At 41.4% G+C, this 23,989-nt stretch overlaps 1 protein-coding gene across 1 annotated transcript in view; it reads left to right on the forward strand.

Moving 5' to 3' along the window:
* Positions 1-22,320, forward strand: part of RNASET2 (ribonuclease T2) — a 40,199-nt gene extending 17,879 nt beyond the window's left edge. Inside the window, exons 5-10 of the mRNA XM_044421303.1 lie at positions 8,349-8,406; positions 11,996-12,060; positions 14,718-14,831; positions 16,641-16,686; positions 16,886-16,960; positions 20,429-22,320. Coding sequence (XP_044277238.1) covers positions 8,349-8,406; positions 11,996-12,060; positions 14,718-14,831; positions 16,641-16,686; positions 16,886-16,960; positions 20,429-20,635 — 565 coding nt within the window. The 3' untranslated portion in view covers positions 20,636-22,320. The remainder of the gene's footprint in view (positions 1-8,348; positions 8,407-11,995; positions 12,061-14,717; positions 14,832-16,640; positions 16,687-16,885; positions 16,961-20,428) is intronic.
* Positions 22,321-23,989: the final 1,669 nt, after the last annotated feature.

The raw sequence follows: 23,989 nt of genomic DNA on the forward strand, positions 1-23,989 counted from the left end.
TGTGGAGTGAGGCCTTTGGAGTAGAGGTGAAATGGCCCTCCAACCTCTCAGAGTTGCCTACCATGCTTTAGAAATACTTGTTTCAGTGGTTTGTTTTTGTTACCACTTTGTTTTTTATTCCTACTTAACATATCTTGAGAAATTTAAGTCAGCTGATACTGTGCAAACATGTAGACTTATAAGGAACTATTTTAAGCTATTGTATTGACTCAGACTGCTAAAGCCCTTGTTTAAAAACAAAAAACTACTCCTGGTATAGATGCTGATGTTCTCAAATTTTGTCATAATAGTATTCCCCTGCTGAATTTTGTAACATAATTAGAACCTGTCTTCTTTTAAACAGTTGCTTGGAATTTCATTAAGTTTTGAATAGCATTTGCAGTGTCCTGATTCAATGTTAAATCTGTCTAGAGCACAGCTAAGTAGTGCATCCAATTGCAAATCAAGGGTTGATCACTCTTTGCTTAGCTTTGTGGACCTCTGCTATGTCCCAGTAATGCCAGGAAGAGATTATTCCTTAGCTTGTAACACAATATTGAAATATTGGTTGGGTGCATACAACATGACAACCTAACATGCTCAAAGTTGAGTGTGGATAATTGTTGAACCATGGGTTGTAGTGTTCTGTAAAATCAGCCATGGTTGAATTGTGTGGACCCCACAGACCATCATTTGTTAACCATGAACAATTCACAGTTCATAACTGAACCACAAAGCATGGATTCCCTTTCAGAGTTTTCCAATTGTATTGTTTTGGTGTTCTGATTATTGTTTAATATGTTTTATTTATTATTAGATTTCTATGCCACCTCTTAGCCAGAATGGAACTCTGGGCAGGTTGCTAAATATAATAATAGAATAATAACTGTATGCATAATAAAACATTCTATGTTAGCCAAAATAGTATTTAAAAAGTTGTTGATCAGTGTAAATTTTCTTTTGCTAAGAAAAGTGGGATAAAAAGTGGAAACGAATAAAATATATTATAGCTGAAGAATCTGTTCACTGGCTTTCAGTTTGAAGTTCCCTGTGTTCTAACATACCTTTATTTAACATTTAATATCTTGCTTTTCTGTGATAATCAAAACGTGGGGGTAGTTTACATTTAAAAATAATATATACCTACCTGGATCCTAAGATCATCCTCAAGAGACCTTCTGAGGGAGCTTCTGGCAAGGCAAATCAGGTGGATGACTACTAGAAAGAGGGCCTTTTCTGTTTTGGCACCCCATCTATGAATTGAACTTCCTTGGGAGGCTCTCCTGGTACCCACTTGTACTCTTTTTGGCACCAGGTGAAGACCTTATTCTCCCAGGAATTTTAGTTGCAATGTTTTAAATCTTTGTACTATTGCTAGGTTTTACTCTACTTCTCACGTTTATTTTATATTGTAGTCTTAACTATTTAATTGTTTATACTGTATTCTATGTTTTAAATTGTTACAAACTGCCCTGACAGCCTTTGGCTATTGAGTAGTATAAAATGTAATAAATACATTTATGAATAGCATACAAATGATAACACTAAATAAAATGAACACCATGCAACTTTAAAACTATTCTCAGCAACAGACTAAATACAGTATCAGCTCAGTCTCAGTTGATGGTATTTTTGGGATATTAATTTTAGCAAGGGATGACAAATGCAATTGACACTTCTGCCCTTACACTTAGAACGGCAACCTGACCCTATTGTTTATTATAGATGGTGGTTTACAAAGCAATGGTGGCTACTCTGAGGAGCATTGCTATCTTACCATTGTCATGGGGAGGGGAAGGGAAGGGAAGGGGGCAAGAGTAAATGTGGGGAGGGGTATTTTCCATCTCAACCATATGCAGAAATTTAACAAGTGAAAGTTTTTCTGGCCCAGAAATATGTAGCAAGAACATTTTCACTTGTTAGTGATCTGTATGTTAGGTTGCTATCCAAGTTATAGAAATAAGCTACAGCATCTAGGAAAGTAGTTGAAGAAGGAATGAACAAAGCCATCCAATACCAATGTTTATACTAATTGTTCTGGATGTATTTACCACTCTACCTATGATGGAGATTCATACAATGTAGGTGCTTTTTATACTATAGAATGGGGTTCTTGGTCATGGCCTCTGTGCATCACACATATGGGTGCTGTGCCTGCGCAGTGCCTGTAGCTGGGAAGATTTAAAAGCTTAACGGTTTTGGCGGGAACTCCTCACCCCTCCTCCCCATAGTATAAGAAGGCAGAATGCCCACCATTTCCTCAGTCTTCTTGCGACTGCCATTCGCTGTGCAGTCGCCTTTCATCTCTCAGTTTGAGCCTTTCATCTCTCAGTTTGTAGCTATATTGTGCATCTTGATCCCCTTTAAAACCATCGTTCTCTGTTCTCTTAGCTTTCTTGTTAAGATTTTCAAGTTATTCATCCCTCCCCGTTAGAAGTTTTTCTTCACATTCCCCCTTTTCTCTCTTTTCCTCCTCCCCGCCGAAAAAAAAAATGGTTTATTCTCTTTTACATTTCTCGGCTTCACTATCTTCTCTTTTTCAATCTTGATGGCTCAACGTGCGGCTTTCCACAAGTGTTCTCAGTACCGGTCCAAGATGTCCCCCACTGATCCACACAACCTGTGCTTTCTTTGCCTCGGAGAAGGTCATAGGATCGATTAATGCGGCCATTGCCAGGCCTTCACCAAGCAGGTGCGAAAAAACTGGGAAAACCGACTGCGCAAGCTTCTCTGGGACCAGGCCTTGGTTCAATCTGATCAACTGGCGGCCCAATCCACTGCGCAGCCCTCCTCTTCGGCTGTCCCTCCTCCCTGCCCATCGGCTGATGGTGCTACGCTGCCGAAGGGCAACCACTCCCCTAAATCTCCTCATAAACAAAAGGAGAAGCACAGTGGATCTGACAAGTCCTCAGGCCATGAGAAGCCTAAGAAGGACAAGGCAGACAAGATGGCTCACAAAGCCAAGAAGGTCAATCAGCCCTGGCACCGTGATTCGGGATCATCTGCCCAGTCAGTCCCAACAGCCGCTTCGATACCGACACCAACCGGACTGGCTCTCCAACTGGTGATGCAAGTGACCCCGCCAGGGTCTCCTTGACAGGTTGCTCCTTCCATCTTGTCCTTGCCAGAACATCAGGAGGTAGCCATGCTGGGATCAATTTCCGATGGAGAGATCTGGGACTCTCCACAGATGACTCCTCAGATGGCACGCTCGCCCACACTGCAGCCTTCTCCTGAGGCTTCCCCGAGGGTCCCACCTCAGCAAGTGTGGTACCAGCAGCGTGCCTCCTTCCATCCCTCCGGAGAATGGGTGCAAGTGCCACATGGATCTGCCCATCATGAACCATGGGACGACTATGCACCGTATGGATATTATCCACCAGTATGCCAGCATACACTGTCTCCAATCCCAAGGGATGCTCTATCGATGTCCGTAGCAGCTCAGACCAGATGCCCTTCCTCACCGGCCAACTCCTCCTCCAGTCCTCTGCTCCATTAGAATTCTGAGTCGGAGGATTCAGATGTAGCGTCCATCTTACCAGATACGATGATCACCACACAATGTCCCAGCTCACCTGAGGAGTTGTATTAGACAATTGGGGAACTGATGGCGAGATTGGCGAGGTCACTGGAGATCGAAGCCCAGCACTGCTTCAGTCCCAGTACTGATAAGTTCTATAACATCGTCAAGAGAGAACAATCTGCCGCCATTATTTTGCCACTCATCACAACGCTCTGTTAGGCGATGATGGAACTGTGGAATTTCCCCAACCAGCTGCAGCCGACTTCATGGCGATACAAATCTATGTACCAAGTTTGTGAACAGGACATTCTGTTTCTCCTGTGTCACCCGAGGTTGAACTTGATCGTCGTGGAGCCATCTCATGGTGGCGAGTCGAGAGAACACACCACTCCTCATGACAAGGAAGGGCGGAAGATCGACATGATAGCCCGCCGTATTTACACCGCCACAGGTCTCGGGCTCTGGATCTCCAATTATGAGGTGATGCTGGCTTGCTACCAGTATTTTCTCATGCAAAAACTGGAGAATATTACAGCGTCACTTCCGCAGCAGCAGAGGGACCTGGCTCGCATCTTCACCAAAGAGGCGATGTAGGTGGCAATTCAACAACTCTCTATGGTGAGGCATCATGTCAATTTCAACTTGAGGGCCCTCATCGGTGCTGTAGCCCTCTGTCACCATGCCTGGCTCTGGAATTGCAACTTTCTGGATGAGACAAAGCACTGCATAGAGAACATGCCCTTTGACAGCTCGGGGCTGTTCAATGCCAGGACAGACCACAAGCTCAAGCCCATCCATAAATCACGCATGACAGCTTGTCGTATGGAAGTCCCCAACCAATCCAGACATAAGTGGTCTTGGTCCCATCCCTCCTACTGGTATCAACCTTACATGCAGTTCTCTGGCCGGCAGCGGTTTCAGCCTCGTCAGCAGCACCAAAAGCAACCACCACAGCGCTATCAGCAGAGCTGTCGTCATCCGAATTCTGATAAGCTCCAGCATTGATGGGCTGAGTGAACCTTTTCTCCTGTCCTGAACCCACCCTCCCCTCTTCCTTTTGGGGATCAACTGCAAAGTTGACTCCCCATTTGGGAGTCCATCACATCTGATCAGTGGATTCTATCCATCATGGAGCATGGATATAGAATCGAGTTTGATACTGTACCCCATCAGGACTGATCTGAAATATGTCTCCGTCATCAGTTCTCAAAGATGAAGTTCAGCAGCTTCTTTGTAAAGGAGCGATTCGACAAATCTCATGCTCCGAGGGGTTACACGGTTTCTACTCAAGATATTTTATGGTTCTGAAACGGTGATGGTGGTCTTCGCCCGATATTAGACTTACGTGGCATCAACAAATTCATCAAAACTAAGAAATTCCAGATGACCACCCTTCAAAGCATCCTTCCATTGCTCAGGAGAGGATTGGTTTGCTTCCTTGGACTTAAAGGATGCTTATTTTCATATTAGCATCCACCCGTCTCACAGGCGACTTCTTCGGCTTATGGTCGGTTCCGATCTGTTTGAATACAACATATTACCATTTGGACTGGCTACTGCTCCACAGGACTTTACTAAATGCATGGTCCTAGTGTGTGCACACCTCCGGCTTCAGGAATTCAAGTATACCCTTACCTTGATGACTTGGTTGATCATCTCCTCATCTAGAGAAGGCCTTCGATAGTCGAGTCAAACTACATGCACCCTCTTAGATGATTTGGGACTGTGTATTAATTATGAAAAATTATAATTTTTGTTCCTTCACAGATCATCAATTTCATCGGAGCTCGTCTCGATTCCAGGATCGCGAGAGCCTTCCTTCCTCAAGGACGACAAGAGAATCTTCGTGCATCCATTCGGCGGATCCACATGGACAGAACTGTTCCAGCACTGTCAGTACAGAAGCCCCTCGGACATATGGCTTCCATGGTCTCTGTGGTCCCGTACGCCAGACTACAGATGAGGTCCCTCCAACTCTGATTCAACGGCCTCTTCCAACCTCAATGAGATTCACTTCACCGGCCTCTTCATCTCCTGGCCTCCATTCTCCAGACCCTGTCATGGTGGACTATACAAAGCAATCTGTCTGTCGGCATTTCATTCCACCCACCTCATCCAGCACTGACTCGGTTCACTGATGCCTCCCTCACTAGTTGGGGAGCTCTGTGTGCCGGCCTTCGCACTCAAGGCACTTGGGACAATCATAAGATTGCCAAACACATCAATGACCTAGAGCTGCTGGCAGTCTTCAAAGCCCTTCAGTCATTTGAGAATACTCTTTGGGGCCAAGTTTTTCAAGTAGCCCCCAACAACATTTTGACTGTGTTTTATATCAACAAACAGGGCAGAACAAACTCTGCTTTCCTGGCTCATCTAGCGATGAGACCGTGGGACTGGTGCATTCCAAGGGAAATCACCTTCCTCGCCGTTCACCTAGCTGGTACTGACAACGAGGAGGCGGATGCCCTCAGCAGACAGTTGTCGATGACTCATGAATGGGAGTTGGATCGTCAGGTCTGTCATCACCTTTTTCAGACCAGGGGCCCTCTGGACATAGACCTTTTTGCCACTCACATGAATACAGTCTGCAAAGCCTATTGCTCCCGAGTGGGCATCAGTCCGGGTTCGAGAGGGGACACTCTAATGATCCCATGGACGAACACATTCTTTTACGCATTCCCCCCAATACCACTCATCACAAGAACTCTCGCCAAGATCACCTTCAACGAGGCTCAGGGAATTCTTGTCACTCCCTGGTGGCCTCACCAACCCTGGTTTCCTACAGTTCTCTGTCTGTCCGGCAACACCTTTCAGCAACTACCTCCCATACCTCATCTCATAACTCAACAGAATGGGGCGGTACGCCACCCGGACCTTCATTCGCTCAATCTAACAGCCTGGTTCATTCGATAAATCACACTACTCCCTCAGTACCAACGGCTCTCTCAGTCCCGACACCAACCCAGCAGTGTCCGGACACAGCCGTTCATCCTCCCTCGATACCGACGAATGCTTCATCGGATTAGAGTGCCCTAGATCCTGATATTCAATTCATTCTCCAGTCTGTGCTAAGACCTATGACTCATCACTCGTATGCAACTAAATGGAAACGTTTCACATCTTTTGCCGAAACCAAACACTTTACTGCTCATTCAGCCTCTATTGAAAATATCTTCAATTTCTTCTATCATTACACCAGACTGGACTCAAACCTTCATCCATTAAAGTTTACATCGCCACAATCTCTCACTACCGTGGCCAGGTGGCAGGCTCATCGGTATTCTCTAACGTCCTTATTCGTCGATTCATTAGAGAATTACAGAATCTCCAGCCACTGGTTAGGTCAGTTGTTCTGACGTAGAGCCTCTTTGTTGTCCTTCAATCGCTCACCAAGCCACCTTTCAAGCCCTTGGTGACTACCGACTTACATCTCTTGTCATGGAAGACTCCCTTCCTCATTGCTATCACATCAGCTAGAAGGGCCAGTGAACTCTGTGCACTCCATGTAGACCCTCCTTATTTCAATTTCTACAAGGAGAAGGTCGTTCTGCGTACTGATCTGGCATTCCTTCCGAAAGTCGTGTCATCCCTCCATGTCAATCAGGACATTATCTTACCAGCCTTTTTTTCCTACTCCGTCTACGCCCGTAGAGCGCTTGCTACGCTCCCTTGACTTTAGTCAATGCCTCGCCTTCTACAGGTCTCATACAGAACCTTTTTGCAATACCAGACGTCTTTTCATCAAGTATTCTGAACATGACAAAGGGTCTCCCACTGGGTCCCAAAGACTCTCAAAATGGATTGTTCAGACCATTGAACTGGCCTATCCACTTTTTAAACTAGACTTACCTGTCATGCCCAGGGGCTATTCCACGAGGGCTGTTGCGGCTTCTTCTGCTTTTTCTGCTGGCATTCTGCTCCATGACATTTGCAAGGCGGCCACTTGGACTACCCCTTGCACATTTGCCAGACATTACCGCCTTGATGTGCATTCCAGACAGGATTGCTCCTTTGGTCGCACAGTCCTTTCTTCTGTTTTTCAGTGATGACACTGCCCCGCCTCCGGGTCTGGTAAGCTTGCTAGTCACCCATATGTGTGATGCACAGAGGCCACGACAAAGAAAGACAGGTTGCTTACCTGTAACTGTCGTTCTTTGAGTGACCATCTGTGCATTCACACAACCCACCCGCCGGCCGCACTCAGTGTTGGTGACTGGGTTTCTATGGTATCGTGTTTTCACTTGGTTACGGATCCATAGACTATATCTATATCTATATCTATATCTATATCTATATCTATCTATCTATCTATACACACACACACACACACTTACCTTTACTGTCTTAAACACGTGATGTGTAATAATTTTTGCTTCTGCCTGGGGGCAAACGCTTGGTCTTCAGTAGACTGAGGAAATGGTGGGCACTCCTCCTTCTTATACTATGGGGGGAGGGGTACGGAGTTCCCGCCAAAACCGTTAAGCTTTTAAATATTCCTGGCTACAGGCACTGCACAGGCGCAGCACCCATACATGTGAATGCACAGATGGCCGCTCGAAGAACGACAGTTACAGGTAAGCAACCTGCTTTTTCAGTTTGCCTAAGGATTATTTCAAATTTGCAAAATTTTATATGGGCCTTCCCACTGCTCAAAAATAGTGGTTAAATCCAGCATTGTGTGAATGGTTTTTCACACCTCCCCCAAATCTGCTGCTGGAGGTCCTCGACTCCAGCATAGATTGAGGGGGCTGCAGAGGGAGGGGAAATTGCCACACTGAAATTAGCAGTTAGACAGACACCACTGGATTTCACTTTGTATTTTAATTATGTTCTGGTTCTTCCATAGGCCTGATAAAACAGATGACTGTAATAGAACCTGGCACTTCAATATATCTGAGCTTCAGGTATGAATCAAATGAAAATATTAAATCCTGCGCATGGTTAAATTTGTTTGCTTTATCACCATTTTTTTCAGTCTGTCAATTGTTACTCAATATAGAGATGTTTTTAATTTTCATACAATGCCTATATTGTCCATTCCACGATTTGGAATACAGGCAGTCCCCAAGTTGTGAAGGTTAGAGTTAAGAACAACCCATACTTACAAATGAACTGACATACAGCATATTAATTTTTTTAAAATACTGTGGAAAATCATCATCACCCTGGAGAAAGAAGAAGCCAAAGGGGAGAGAGGGAGGGCCTCCAAAGCATCACCATAGACAGAGAGGAAGTGAAAAAGGAGAGAGGGAGGCCTCTGAAGCATGGCTTCCTGCCCCACCTATTTGGAGAGGGAAATCTCTCCAGCATTTCTTTGCTGCAAAGAGGAGACACTGGTGAGTTGGTGCAGGGACACTATAGATATTCGTGGTTTTCCACTTTCATGGAGGTATTGCACCCCCAAGCCCCATGAATGTGGAGGGATGACTATATGTGATCAGACTTACATAGAATTTGACTTAAAGATGAATTTCCATTTTCTTGGGAACAGAACTCATTCGTAACCTGAGAACTGCCTTCAGTTAATAACGCTTTGAAACATGCTTTAATTCAACCCTCCCTAACTTAATGATTTCTAGACATTTTGGACTACAACTCCCATCAGCCTCAGGCATTGCCAATGGCTAAGGATTATAGGAGTTGAAATCCAAGACATCTGGAGAACACCAGGTTGGGGTAGGCTGCTTTAAAAGTATTTTATATGGATAATTGTGTTAAGAAACATTTGTATCATTTGGAGGGCTTTTATTCATAGGTTGCCATAAGTTGGAGATGACTTGATGGTACATCACACAGACAGACAGAGTTGTGTATAAAATTATAATACAAAATATTTGGGGATTACTATAGCCTTGTATTTCTTTAAATGTTGCCATTAAAAGCCATCCAAAAATATCTTAACCTGCTTCTGGAAACTATTCAATGAAGATTCCATGGGAAAGAAGGATCACAAAAAGTTGGGGGAAGGGGGGCAACAGCCAACTGGTAGAGCACAGGCTTTGATGCTGCATGTCCCAGCTTCACTCCTTGGTATTTCTACTTTAAAATATCAGATAAAGGTGATAGGAAATATCTTTGCTTGATGGCCTGACAGTCAGAGTGGGTGATACTAAGCTAGATGGACAAAAGTCCTGTTCCTACTATAAAACACCTTCCTATGTTTCTATAAGGGTTCAACAACCTCATTACATAAATGTAATGTTTTAGGTACATACTGTGCTACATACCAGAAGGAACTCTATTTATTCAGGTGATTTCTAGGTTACCAAATAATAAGTTTCTTCAGGCAGTTTATAATAAAGGATAAACCTTTCTAGGTTTGTTATAAGGAAGAGGATAGTTACAGATGTGCTGCAGGATTCGAGCCATTTAATGTTTTATACATCAAAACAAGCCCCTTGAATTGTGCCCAGAAGACAGTAGGCTATAGTGCAACACATCAGGCTGTTGGTTGTAATGAGCTCTCAGTATTGCCTGCTTAGTGCTAAGGAGTCATCCAGGAGGGGTCATGTCTCACCGCTGTCCAGAACAAGGCAGGGATCGTATTACCAAAAGTCTTAGTCTTGGTTCTGGCATCTTTGGCTCTTCCCTTTCAGTTTTTTTGCTATCTTTGCCCAAGTTAGAGCTTTTTGTTCATTCTCTCTCACTATCATGGTTTTATAAGTCGAAACAACTTCCTAGAATTGTGCCCAGAAGGCAGTAGGTGTTGGGAGTGAGAAGGATGACACTCTTGGGCAATTTTTCTCACATACTGCTGGCTGCATCCCAGACAATTTGGAATCGGGATGTGAAACCAATTACAGTGAGATTGGGGAGGATGGCTTAGGGCTAGGTCAAAATTCTGAGATGAAGGAGATGGAGGTGATTTCCCCAAGGTTAGACACCTTGCCAAGCCATCAGTTTCTGGGAACAACCAAGATGTACAGCCAGTGACAGGGATCCCTGAAATGAGACCAGCCCCCCCCCCCACAACCCCATGGTGAGGCATCAGCAGAGGCATGAGGCCCAATGAATGAGCAGCAGAAAGCCCTTCCTGAGTGGTTGTGGCTCAGGCATGTTCATAAGGAAAGTTTCTGGAGGTAAACACTAGATTGGGTTCAACAAACTGCTCTGTGCATGCTGAGAGATCTGTTCTGGGTGATTCGTACTTGGGAGCAATAAAGAAAGTTTGCAGGGAAGACAGTCTGTAGCAGGTGATTGCTCAAAGAAGGAACCTTGGCTCATTACAGTAGGCACTAGTGCAACACATCAGAGTATTGGTGAAATTTGTTCTCAGTGACCTGTGCCATCAGCAACCACCTGCCACCCCTGTGCTAACCATGAGGGTTCTGACCAATGGAAATGCATTGCATTGCATTGCAGGTCCACCCTGTGTTTATGAGGGCATGGATGTATTAATACAATTTCAGAAAGGACTTGTTATGTCTAAATTGTTTTTTCTGCAAACACCACCAAAGTTTGCAAACTGGCCCATTGCTTTTATCCTTCCCCTATCCACTGTCTCCCTAGTGGCTGCCTAAACTATTTCATCACCTTGAAAGAACATTCTAGCTGCTCGAAAGACATAATGCAGTTTCCCTATCTACTTGGGGACTGCTGTTCATCTAAATAGCAAAGAGCATCATTATGCTCCGCCAATTGGTAGAATAAATTTTGCAGAGAGATTGTATGCATCCATCATAGTGTCTTCTGCTCCACTGAGGACAGGAAAGTAAAGCCAAATAGAGATATAAGGATATAATTCTTTATTCTCTAGTAATGAATTTGCCCAAATTGCACAGTGCATTAGAGCCAGATCCCATATTCCATTATACTGAAGTTGTGAACATAGCATCATATCCTGTGCTCTGCAGTTTCAGTACATACCATGTACTCATATTGGGATTTCCTTTATTAACACCACTTTTTTCAGTAAAGTGGTGTTAATAAAGGAAAATAACCTAAGATGATATTAGGCTCCAACACCTAATAATATATGAGGCCCTAAGCTGAATACGAAGCAGCTTACAGTTTATATAACACCTCTGTGTATTGAGAATAAATATATATCACACTACCAAAAAAAAAAAAAAGGCCTTGACACACTGTGCCAGAGAAGCATGAACCACTAATGCTGATGTAGACTGGAGGTGTTTATACATAAATCAGGGATCCCCCTCCCCTCCCCCCAGCCGGGCCACATCCCAAAAATAACATAGAAGAGGCAAATCACTGCTTGCCCTTTGATACCACATCCTAAGTGTTTGCACATGGTCCAGAGTGTAATAGTGGCATAACCCTGGGCTAGCTGAGAGTTTAATATAGGGTTTGCTCTCCTGTCAGTGGGCAGAACTGGACAGCTCTGCACCATAGCCTGGCATAGGGTTTTTATCACAGTGTGTGTGCTTGCTCCACAACATATACATTGAGACCTTTATGTTGTCTCGGGCTGTATGTTCACCTCTAGATTGTGCAGTGCTGCTTTTTAGTTTGATAGGAATTTTTTTGGTCTAGGATCTTATGGAAGACATGAGGGAATATTGGCCAGATGTACTTCATCCTAATCATACCTATTTCTGGTGAGTTACGCCCTTTTTCAACTTGGTTGCTGCTTTGGAAAATCAACTGAAAATGTTCTTTCAAAGTAGAAAGAATCTAGCTTCCAACTGGAATAGGAAGTGAATAAAATATAGAGCATATCTTTGAAGAATGAGTCTGATTCTGTTTTACTGCCTTTTTCACACGCAAAATTTTCTGTGTTTAGGTCTGAAGAATAGCTGGCATACTGTATTGGTCAAAGCAATCACTGTCCCAGATCCCAGAGTACAACATTCTCAGAGTCTTAAGTTTCTGGAACCTTAGATTCCATGTTTTGTATTTAGTGTCTGGTACATTTATTAATGGGAACAATCCATCAAACATATATGCTATGTGACATCTGTTGATTCTAGCAAGGAATCCTTTAAGGGTTTTCTAACCATGGTTTCGATGAAATCTACTTGCTTTCAAAACACAGATATGTTGCTTTACAGCTTTATTTTATTATTTTATTTCTTGGAAATCATATTAGGGTATTATTCAGTGAAACAATCTTTTGACTGCATCACCATTCAAATCAATTCAGTTTAACTTGCCACATGATTTTGATTGGGGCTATACTGAAAGAAGGCCAAACTCAAAATTATAGGGATCATATCACTGTCATCCAATGTCTTCATGGCAATGTCTAATAAAAGATGGCATATGACTTATCATTGTGTTCAGAATGCACTTTGCCTGCGCAAGTGGCAGCCAGTGCAACTAGCCCTGGGGTAAATAGGTGTGATCATGTCATGTCACATGTTGCTTTTTCGAGATGCTACTGAGGAGGCATCTGCCATGTTGGCAAGTTTGAGCCATAGTTGCAGCAACTCAGACATGATGCATGCAAATTGATATTGTGAGTCCAAAGGAGAAACCACAATGTTGCATAGCCCAGCTACCAAAATCAGAGAAGATGGAGAATAGGGAGTGCAGTTTGTTGTAATGTGCTCTGGTTTTCACTCAGCTCTCAAACTGCCTCATGAATCTGACTGAGAAAACACCATAAAAAGTAAATGCCTTGAGCACTGAACACCCAAACTCCCATCTCTTCTATTTTCCACCATGTTGTAAAGAGTTGTTTGTATTTTCCTAACTCTGGAACCTTGAAAGGAAGAGGTATCGACACAAAGCATCAGTGTTGATCCCTACTGAAGGAGGTATCTAGCAATTAACCTTTGTCTTTTCATGATGCAGTCAAGCTGGTGACATTGTCCTTGATATGTGACAAATTAAAATCTGCTAGAGATACGAATGAGACAGTTTTCAATTGACAAATGAAAACAAAGCTAGTTTTTCTTTATACTAGAGCTTTTGGGGTTTATGGTTTCCATAGTTTCCAGTTTCATATGAAGCACAAGAGGCGGAAATGCTGCATCTTTGCAGTGAAGCGTTCTGTGAGTTTCTCTCTTTCTGTAGCTGAGCTAGCAGGTACCTGTCAAACTGGAGATGGGTAGTGCTACTAATCCAAGCACTTTAAGAAAACTTCAGTATCACAGAAAATGTTTTCTTAAAAACAGGCAGATGATCAAAAAGAATTTAATGCACAGAGTTTGCCTTTCATCATGGGAGGAAGGGATGGAAGCATGAAGTCTAAAATCAGAATGTCTGTACATGTAAAATGTAAGACTGGATCCCTAGGATAAGTTAAGGAGGTTCACAAAAGGAAAGCATCTTGACCATTCCTCCCTGCAGCAACCTGTACTGCCCCAGAAATCCTTATCAGAGACTCAGGAGGATATCCTGAACAGTGTGGGATGGGCTGTTTATGAAGGATTCCCCAGTTTGGGGTCATTCTCTCCTCTTACAGAAGCCCCTGTTCTCCATCCCACATTGTTCAATGAACCACCCCCGGGGCGGGGGGGCTTCTCAGGGGACTGCAAGAAAGATGTGAGTTCAGGATAACTTTCCCTCCACAGCATCCTTAAATTCACATAGCCATGGAATGTATGTACATAAAGATGTACTGTTATTTCTGAATAATGGTAAGCGTTCTGTTATTCTGTTAAGAACACTAAAGAGGAGGAATCCTATTTGGATTAGAAATGCACAATACTGAAGGGACAGGACAACCAGGGTAACAAAAATGAACAGCTGATGCAAGGAATATAAAACCTTCCTCTTTTATATTCCTTTTTATATATTTAAAAAACCTACTCTGCTCAAGCACAGCTCTGTTGTACTAGATTTGATATTATTAGTCTACTGGAAAAGGCAGGAACTGAGGAATTCTAGTGACAGATCCTGGCAGTACATGAATGGTATTGGATACTGCCCATTACTTTATTCCTGTATTTTCTTTATAATTAATTCTTGGAAGAAAGGAGACATACTTTTCTTTAATTCATCATCCAAAATGCTGCACTATGTATGATAAGGAAATGGAGGGATTTTTTCCCTGTACCCCTTTCCTTAAATGTTATCAGAACTGCATTTACGGAAATAGGCATTGTGGCCAATCTTTTCTGAGTATCGTGTGATACGGAGAACAATCTATATGAGAAGAAGCTATATCGGTGGCCTAATTGGGCACACATTTGAGATTTTCTTCTGAAATTTCAAGTATAATATGTTACAGAATATCTTGTACATCCTGACTGTGTTTGTGTTTAGAGATGTAATTAAACATTTTTGTTTGTTTATTTTCTTCATATAGGAAGCATGAATGGGAGAAACATGGGACTTGTGCAGCAACACTGGAAGCACTTAATTCTCAGAAAAAGTACTTTAGTAAAACACTGGAACTCTATAAAAAGCTTAACCTTAACAAGTCAGTATACTGATTTTTTTAGAGGTCTCTACAACATGCAGGGCTTCTATAACTAACAAGTAGGAGTTTTTCAGCAGACAAATTAATGAAGCAATAATTTCCTGAAGATGAAAACTTTGAAAAATCACTGATTTGGGAGCAAATGCTTTCACCTAACCTAAAACTGGTCTTTACTGCTCCTTATTCCTGTGGTTGTGAACTTCAGTTGCCAGTGAGATTCAACTTTAGTAGAATCATAAAGCACTACTGGTGAAATCCTGTTGTGATGCATATAAACCTCCAAATTTAAGGGCATCCAATGCAGAGCAGCAAGAGTGGCAGGAGCAATCACTTCCCTTTCCTCCTGCCCTGCATATTTTGTTAGATAGGCTTCTTTGCCTGTCCAGCTGGAATTTTTCAGAGGGGGAGAGCAGGAACTCATATCTTGGCCTTTCCTTCCCCTCCTCATGCATCAGAACACCATCCTCCCCGTTACTTTCCTGACCTCAGAGAGCAGCTGGCATGGTTCTAACTCTCTCTCTCTCCATGCTGGCTGCAAGGGGTGGAGATGGGGGTCACTGCTCTGATTTCTAGTTTCAGGGTTAGAGCTCTGTCTCCAACATCAGATATGGAAATCTGAAATATTATATGACTTCTCAGAAGCTGTTCATTGGCCTTAGGATTTGTTCCCTAATTCTAATTCTTAATGAAGCAACTATTCTGTTACTGTTAGAGTAACCACTAAACACAAGAAATGCAGCTATTGTGGATCATAAATGAAATGTCATTATTCTTCGAAGTATCAATCCAAATGAAAAGGAAAATATTGGAGGGGAGATGAAAGAAAAAATATGGAAGAATAAGTTTGGAAAGATAGACTCTCAGCTAATAGAATCAGAAGTGCTGTGTGCACATTTGGTTCATATGGGTTTCTACTTGCAGCTCTTGCATCTTGTTTTCATCCCACACAAGCTATAACCTGGTTTACATGTCACAGCTATCCATGGATTAAGCAATGAAAGCAGGTGTGTGCAGCCATTGTCGAACAGAATAGTGGGTTTTAAGGGGTGGGGGGGGACCAAGTCAGACTTGTAACGCATGGTTTGTCCTGGGTTACAAGTTATAAGAACCCACTCTTCCATTGTAAGGTGTCACACTAAACAACTGAGAATGCAGCATCTGTCACTTGTTTAGCTCAGTGGGAGCAGGTGAAGGAAAGCAAGCTCACTCACTTGCTCTTGCTCATTCAGGGTTTAAACAAAACATGGATAGTAGCAGGCATACTGAATCTGATGCCCCCTCATCTGATGCTTCCCTCCAACTGGAGATGAGAAAGCAGTAAACTATCAAGGAAGATCAAATAAACCCTTGCACTTACTCCTTAAATAACCCTGAAGCCTTCAAGGAACCCTAAGTTTCACAGAACACAGTTAAAAAATTACTGCCTAAATAATTGGCTAGATAGTCACCATCATATGAATATAGCTATAGAAAATTCATTGGTAGCCATTCAGTTTAGTGGTTGTAAGACAATGTTACTAACAGAAAACAGAATTTAGGTGGCATGACCAAAACTTTCCATTCACATAGTCACTTGTGGCTTTTCCACCATATATGTGTAGCAGAAATAATAGTTTGTTAAAGTATGCCAGTAAGAAAAAGGTCATGAATGCATAGTGAAGTTTAACATTCCAACTCAGATAAATTCTACTTCTTCCAGTTTAATATTTTGCTGTCTAACCCTCTCAGGATCATGATTATTATCTGTCTATTGCATAATTTTGTGTGGTGAGTTGTGTCTGTGCTACATGAAAGGTCTCTCTCTTTCAGTTATCTGTTGAAAGTGGGAATAAAACCAGGCAGTACCTACTACCAGGTAATAAGAGATTTTACTTTGACTGTTCACTATCAGAAAAGCAGCGAAATTGTAACAATTTAATGCTACCATAAGACAAAATCGGTCTGTTACACTGTGAATTACAGGTTCTTTCTCATAAGAGCCTTGACTATGAAAAAGTTTTATTTGTTGAATTGATGTTTTTAGCATTTTAACTGTTTCATGTTTAAATCTTCAGATGGAAGACATCAGAAAAGCTCTTTTAAGTGTTTACAGCGTAATACCAAAGATACAGTGTCTTCCTCCAGAAGAGGTATCTTTATTTGTGATTTCTTGGCTAACCTTTCTTTTCTTTTCTTTTTTTGGAAATACGTTTACAATTTGGAATCCTGAAGGAAACAAATGATTTGGAATCCTGTTTAAGCAAAGCCTTTTTGGAGATTTGTATCCATTGTGCTAACTTTCCAGCATACTCTCCTAGTTTATGAAAATCTGTTAAATGTTTTTTCAAAATATATGAGAGAGATGCACTCCTCAAAAATCAAAAATCTAAACTATTTTCAATGAATGTGAAGCTTCACTAATGTAATGTGAAAGCTTCTTGGTGAAAAATCTATTAGAGCAACTGTACTTCAAAAATTGTTAAGTGAGGGTGGAATTTGCACCCTTCAATGAATTCCAGATTTATGGATTTTCCTAGTACAACCTTGATAAAGTGTGCTAGCTTTCATTTCCTCTCTTCCCCAAAATATTTAACATCTAGTTATCTCCTCCTTGTTCCTTCTCTGCCTTTTCACTAAATAAAAAATTATCAGTTGTATTTGATACATCCTATTAAATTATGTTCTCAGAGGCCAGACCAAAAAATACAGTTTTTCCAAAGCCATGTAATTAGGTGGTGTTTGTTTGTTTGTTTGTTTGTTTGTTTTTGGCTGATCTAACAAAAAGATGTCATCCCTAAGACTGGCCAATGTAAACATTAATGGAGTCTGAGTTGGCACAAAGGAAACAGATCTTGAATGTGATAGGTAGTACAATGGAGAAAGTTGAACCTTTATGTAGCTGTCATACAAAAAGGGGGGGCATTAGGAAAAGGATCAAAAATAAAACTGTTGGTATTGCCTTTTAGACAAGATTATCTTATGATCACATTTGGAACACTGTGTACAGTTTGGATTACTGTATTAAAGAGGATATTGTAGAACTGAAAGGGGTACAGAAAGGACAACCTCAATTATTAGAGGCCTGGAACAATTCCTCTCTGAAGAGAGATTATGACATTTGGTGCCTTTTAGTTTAGAAAAGTAAAGAAGAACAAGGTAGAAATATATAAAAATATGCATGGTGGGGGGAAAGTGAGTAGGGAGCTTTCTCTCTTTCACCTAATAACAGAAGCTAGGGTCTGCATGCTGCATGGTGGATGGAGGAAGATTTAGGACAGATAAAAGGAAGTACCTCTTCCCTCTTCACGTAACTAGATAACTACATGTATTGGTGACCACCAACTCAGAGCTTTTGCTTTCACAAATAGGGTGAGTCAGAGATGGAGTGGGAAAGGAGACCTGTAGCTCTTTGACCTTGCACTCATCCCAGGTAGAATTAAGCCCCCAACCTATACCTGCTATTTGCAATTATTGGCAAACTCCCCCTGGTGCCAATGGGAACTTTTCTCTCAATGGAATTAGTAGGCTCAGTTCCAGTCAGGACTGCAGTGGGGTTAGAGCCCCTCTTCCCTCACAACCGTAATCTGGCTTCCTGGCTGTGATGCCTCAATGCCTTCGGAATGGTATAAGACAAATGACAGGACATGTTACTAGTCATGATGGTGAATGTGACTTCCAAGATGAGAGGGTAGCATAGCTTTGACTTCCAGTTGTGGAGGAATAGCAGCAGGGAAGGGATGTTTCAGTCATGATCTCCTACTTATGGATTCCTAGAGGCAACTGAGGTATGTTAAGCTGAGAGATAGTGACTGGCCCATGACCACTGAGTTAGCTTCATGACTAAGTGGGGGATTTGAATCCAGGTAACCATGATCCCACTCCAACACTCTAGCTATTATACCACATTGGCTCTATATAAGAATATTTTATATGGAATTGCAGCAGTATCTAGTGATGCCTGTATTGTCAGGGATGATAGATCTCTTTCCCATTTTCACATGCTTTAGCTAGGCACTAAAATAAAATTTCCTTGGTTTACGTTCTAGCCTTAAGTGCTTTTCAGAGTGCATTGATTATAGCCAACTGGAAGATTTCTTTTAAAAGTTATTTCACTGCATGTTACTCCTTGGAGATCTTGAATCAAATATCATCAAACTGTAGATAGAGGCACATACAAGTCAAAGCAATTTTTCTCTTTCTTACTTAAGGTTATTTGGCTCTTTTAGTCAATAATTAATTGCTGATGTGGTCATAATAAGAGATTGTAGTGTGTTTTTCAGTGCGGATGTTTCGTAACCTGGTGCTCATTTATTTATACATACATACTTCCATTTATATGCTGCCTACTACCTAAGTCCCAAGTTCTTCTTGTAGAACATTTCATAACAGAGAGCTGCTCTCCAGTCTCAGTTCCATAAGACCCTAGGATTCAGTAAGATGTTTTGTTCTCCCTTGGGCAAATTAAAGATGCTTCTAAAACTTAGTATGTGCCACCAAAATAGCTTGATTTTCATAGGAACGATGGACATGACTCTTCCTTTTCACAAAGGCTTTTGTATTGAAGATCTGCTTTCTAAAAGCCCTTTGAATGACCCCAAAGCATGAAGTTGGGTCCTCAGGGCTGTTTCAGGCATGTGCAAGAGTTTGCATTCAATCTTTGGAACTGCTAGGGCATGGTAAGTTAGATCATGCACACAACACCATGTGTCACTTGGTATTGCTCTACAGTTTGGAATTCTAAAAGCCCAAGGGCCAAATTCAGTTTTGGAAAAGCTCTCTCAGAGGACCAGATTGGGATCCTGCTGGGCTGGATTCAGCCCTTAGGCCAAAATTCAAGACCCCAGTCAAATAAACTTTGAAGTCAACTGTTTGAGATACACATTTTCAGAGACTTTCCTGGATACAAGAAACTGTTTTGGATTGAGACTTTAGCTCTTCATTCTTTTTTGGGTAACTATTTTAAACTGTATGTTCTTTTTAACACAAATAAGGAATTTTTTATTGAAGTCATTAGAATCATTTTTCACCTGTAATAAAATTTTTTAGAAAGGATTTTCGTTCCATCTGGTGGACAGAGATGAATGCATGTTAAAGAAGTACATCACTTCCTTTAAAATATTCTGCTTTATCAATATCAAATAACAAACTTATGTATTAACATACTTATTGATTAATCTCTAGGAACAAAATAATTGATTAAATGTAGCTTAAAATAATTAATCATTGTGAATTTTTAAGGATATTGACTTCAAACATTGCCCATATTTTTTTCCACTGCAGAGGAAAAGCAGTTGTAGGAGGTAATAAGGAGCAAAGTAATTTCATCATGGTTACTGATGCATTTTAGTATCTTGGCCATCTTGACAAGTTAACAACTTTGCAAGTAAATGTTTTCTAAAATGTTCAATACACAGGGTATTCATTTGATTGTATTTTTATAACTGTAAATGCAACCTGTCTCTAGATGCTGTAGAAAGCTCTTAAAGTTTATCTAGCTGATTAACCCATAGCATTTCTTTATAGGTTTTCTCTATTTCTTTTCCCCCCTTGTAGCTAGAAATATATGTAGAGGCCTTTTAAATTTGAAGCTCCAGTTTTGCTTTATTTTTCCTTTCCAGGGTCAACTACAAATACTTGGTCAGATTAAATTCTGTCTCACCAAGGAGTTTACGCTGAGAAACTGCACAGACTCAAAGGACAACTTTTACTATGAAGATGACTTCTTTCATACGGAAGATCTGTCAAACTGCAATGATACTTTGACGTATTATCCTTTACATGTACATACTCAGTCATACACCTCTGCAAATGGTACTAAAATTTAGCAAAGTATGCAATGATGTTTGGTGGGGAAAAAACCTCTTCTTTTAACTCAAGAATACTGTGAAATTTCATTTGAAATTTGAAATGTTTAAGTTCTCTTTCCTTCGGATGTATCATGCACAAATGATAATAGTGGTATCAAAGAGCATTCGTTTCTGTGGACTACCTCTTTTCATTTGTACTACTAAAGTGCCATTACTTCTTTGTTTTTAAAGCAAAATTTATACATTTTAGTTTTTCATTCTTCAATTTGAGGAGTTCTAAATAGTCTTACCTGTCAGTGATTCAGTAAAGCAGACTTGCTAGATGATAGGTCTCATGTTTTTATATAGTAATTTTATGTTTCAGAAAAAGCATGAAACTTTTTTTTCCAAAGAACTTTGTCATTTCTGCTGTTTGAATACTGGCACCAATGAAGGCTCAATAACCATATTGCTTCTTCCAGTGATTTTTTTTGAGGATTGTCCCTTTCAAAGTAATTCACTGACCTAACTGTACCCACAACCAGAGTGAGTGATCAGTGTATTCCCTTGAAGCAGCAAACACCATGTAGTAATCAGCTGGTAGACTAGCAAGCTACTTCTAATTGCATTAGGAACGGCGGTAATGCACAGCTTGTTTTCTACAAAGTATCATCATTGAAATGAATGTAATTGCTCCTGAAATTACTGTTCCAAAAACATGCCTACTACCTTTACAGTAATACTAGGTTTTGGCCTGAGGCAGATTATCAGCTCTTATTTGTTAAGAACCTATATGTGTTCTTTTCAAAGCCTTTGTTGTTAATTCTGAAAGTATTCAGTGATTCCTTGCTGTGTGCCAAGACTCAGCCTTCCTTTTAACATCGAGACCTGATAATGGTATTATCCTATAAGAAGGTTCATCTCTAAATATTATACGGTAGCAATCTGCAATATTGTAGTGTGTGACAACTCCTTTTCCATTTTTATCTCCTAGTTTAAGGTTCTTAATTGCATTATTTGTAGCTTGTTGAACTGTTGCAGGCTGAATAAGAAGAGAACTGATAATGGTCTTAAGACATGTACCACCTAACTCCATTGTAGTGATTTATGCTGTAATTTTTTTAAAAATGAATTGCCAGAATCAATTGCAGAGGATGAAATTATTCAAACAAAACCTTGTACCTTCAAACCTTTTGCTTCTTTCCCAGTTCTATTTGTAGCCTGCATTTTCAGTTCTCAGTTCCATGTGTGAGTTTCAAAATCATTTGATATTATGTACTCTAATTTTCACAATCAAAACCAATTTGAAAAGATTCAGTGTTCATTATTTCCTGATAGACTTTATCACTTTTAAACAGATGGAGCAAAGGAAATAGCTGATACATGTGAAAAGCTGTTGAATACACATCAGCCACACTGTTTCAAGCAGCATTCATCTTGAGCATTGTCATATCGGGTGTTTATTTTTAATACGCTAGTGAGGAACAATTATGTGTTGCTTTTAAATCTATAATTTCAGTAAGCTACAATTGCCTTAAATGGAGCTCTGCACAGATACGATTTTTTCTCTGTATATAGCCCAGGACACTTTTTATCAAAAAAACAAAACAAAACAAAAAACTGTCCTTAAAATATGGTTTAATCTTGCTTCTCTGTAATAAAATTTATTTACTGTCATTTTTCTAATAACTTCTAAAATAAAATCCAATAACACACACTACAAACTGTCACCTGAGGGTGTTTGACAAATTTCTTTGGTACAAATTCTTGTGTTTCCCGTGGGCTTGGCCATACAAGTATTGTGATAGGGCCATCCCCCATAACTGTTTCTTTTCCAAAGGGGAAAGTGATTATGAACTTGGAGGTTAGAATCACTTCTATTCATGTCAAACATGAAAACATTAATAATAATGTGGCAAAGTGGGATAAAACAGTAGCTTGTTCTTTCCCAGATACGTGAACTGCCTATTCACATAGCTTCTATCTTGTTGGGATTCAGCAACAATTTATTGATACTCATCCAACACATTACCAATGCTATGTACCAGTTCCAAGCCAAATTCTGGGCACTGATGGGCCAGTGGGTATTTTCCAAAGGAAAATGTTTATATTTTTGCCATCCTTGGATGGGGAGATCACATCACCCATCTGGGGAAGGTACTGGCTGCTATTATTCCATATTCTGTTGCAAAGAGCATCAGCACCAAGCCAAAACAGAAATTTTGCAGAAATTGTTTTTGCAAGGAAGTACCACTGGGAAAATTCTGCTTGATTCCATGGCACTTGTCCTGGGTTGTTTCTTGCAGCAGAAGCAGGAAGCAGTACCCATGTTTGTTCTTGCTGCATGTCAAATGAATCTCTCACTGCTGCTGCAACATGGACCTGGCAGGCCCTCATAACCCCTCTGGACCTGGATGGAAACACTGCCACTTCTGCTGTTCCTGCTGTGCCATTCATCATCTGCCAGTCAAGTGGTGTAAGAACTTGGCCAAGACTGGCCACCCCGCCATCTCGCACCACAGCGTAGACACAAAAGGGGGTCAGACCTGGTGGACAGGGACAACCTTGGCCAGGCCTCAGTGTCCTTCAGAAATGCTCTAGTGTGCTTCACCCAGGTTTTAAACTGAAGGGGGAGAGGGGTCAGACCTCCCAGAAACTTGTAATGATGGGACAAGTGAGGGGAGAAGATCAGGGTTTTGGCTCTAGGGTATTAGGGGCACTACAGGGGCTGGTGGGACTCCTATGAAAAGGGTGTCGATAACAGGGAAGATGGGAGGAAGGAAAACACCAGAGGACCCAAGAAAAGGGATTTGTGGGAAGATGCTGAGATGCATGTATAACAATGCTAGGAGCATGGGTAATATGCAGGAAGAGCTTGAGGCTCTCCTAGGAATAGAAGGGTATGACCTCGTGGGGATCACAGAAACTTGGTGGGATGAAAGGCAAGACAAATGCAAACAGAAGGGTATCACCTGTTCAGAAAGTACAGGAAGGGAAAGGGGAGGGGGCATAGGGTTATATGTCAAAGAAGGCATAGGATGCAATGAGATGGAATGTGGCACAGATGGGGATCTGGTGGAGGCAGTCTGGGTGAAACTTGATGGGGGAAGAGACCTCTCAGTGGGGGTATGCTATCACCCACTGAGCCAACTTGAGACCTTGGATGATGTTCTGACAGACCAGATTCAAAGGATATCTTGGGAGAAGGACACAGTAATTATGGGAGATTTCAATCTCCCACATATTAGTTGGGAGATTCACTGGGTGGCAACAGCCGGGCCATGTTGCTTCCTAGCTGTTACAGAGGGAGTTTTTCACACAGACGGTTCGGGAGGCAACAAGGGGGTGGGGGGGAATATCCTTGACTTGATTTTGACCAACAGGGAGGTGCTG

The sequence above is a fragment of the Varanus komodoensis genome, unplaced genomic scaffold (assembly GCF_004798865.1).
Source record: "Varanus komodoensis strain SLA01 unplaced genomic scaffold, ASM479886v1 scaffold1, whole genome shotgun sequence".
In the NCBI taxonomy this organism is placed as follows: Eukaryota; Metazoa; Chordata; class Lepidosauria; order Squamata; family Varanidae; genus Varanus; species Varanus komodoensis.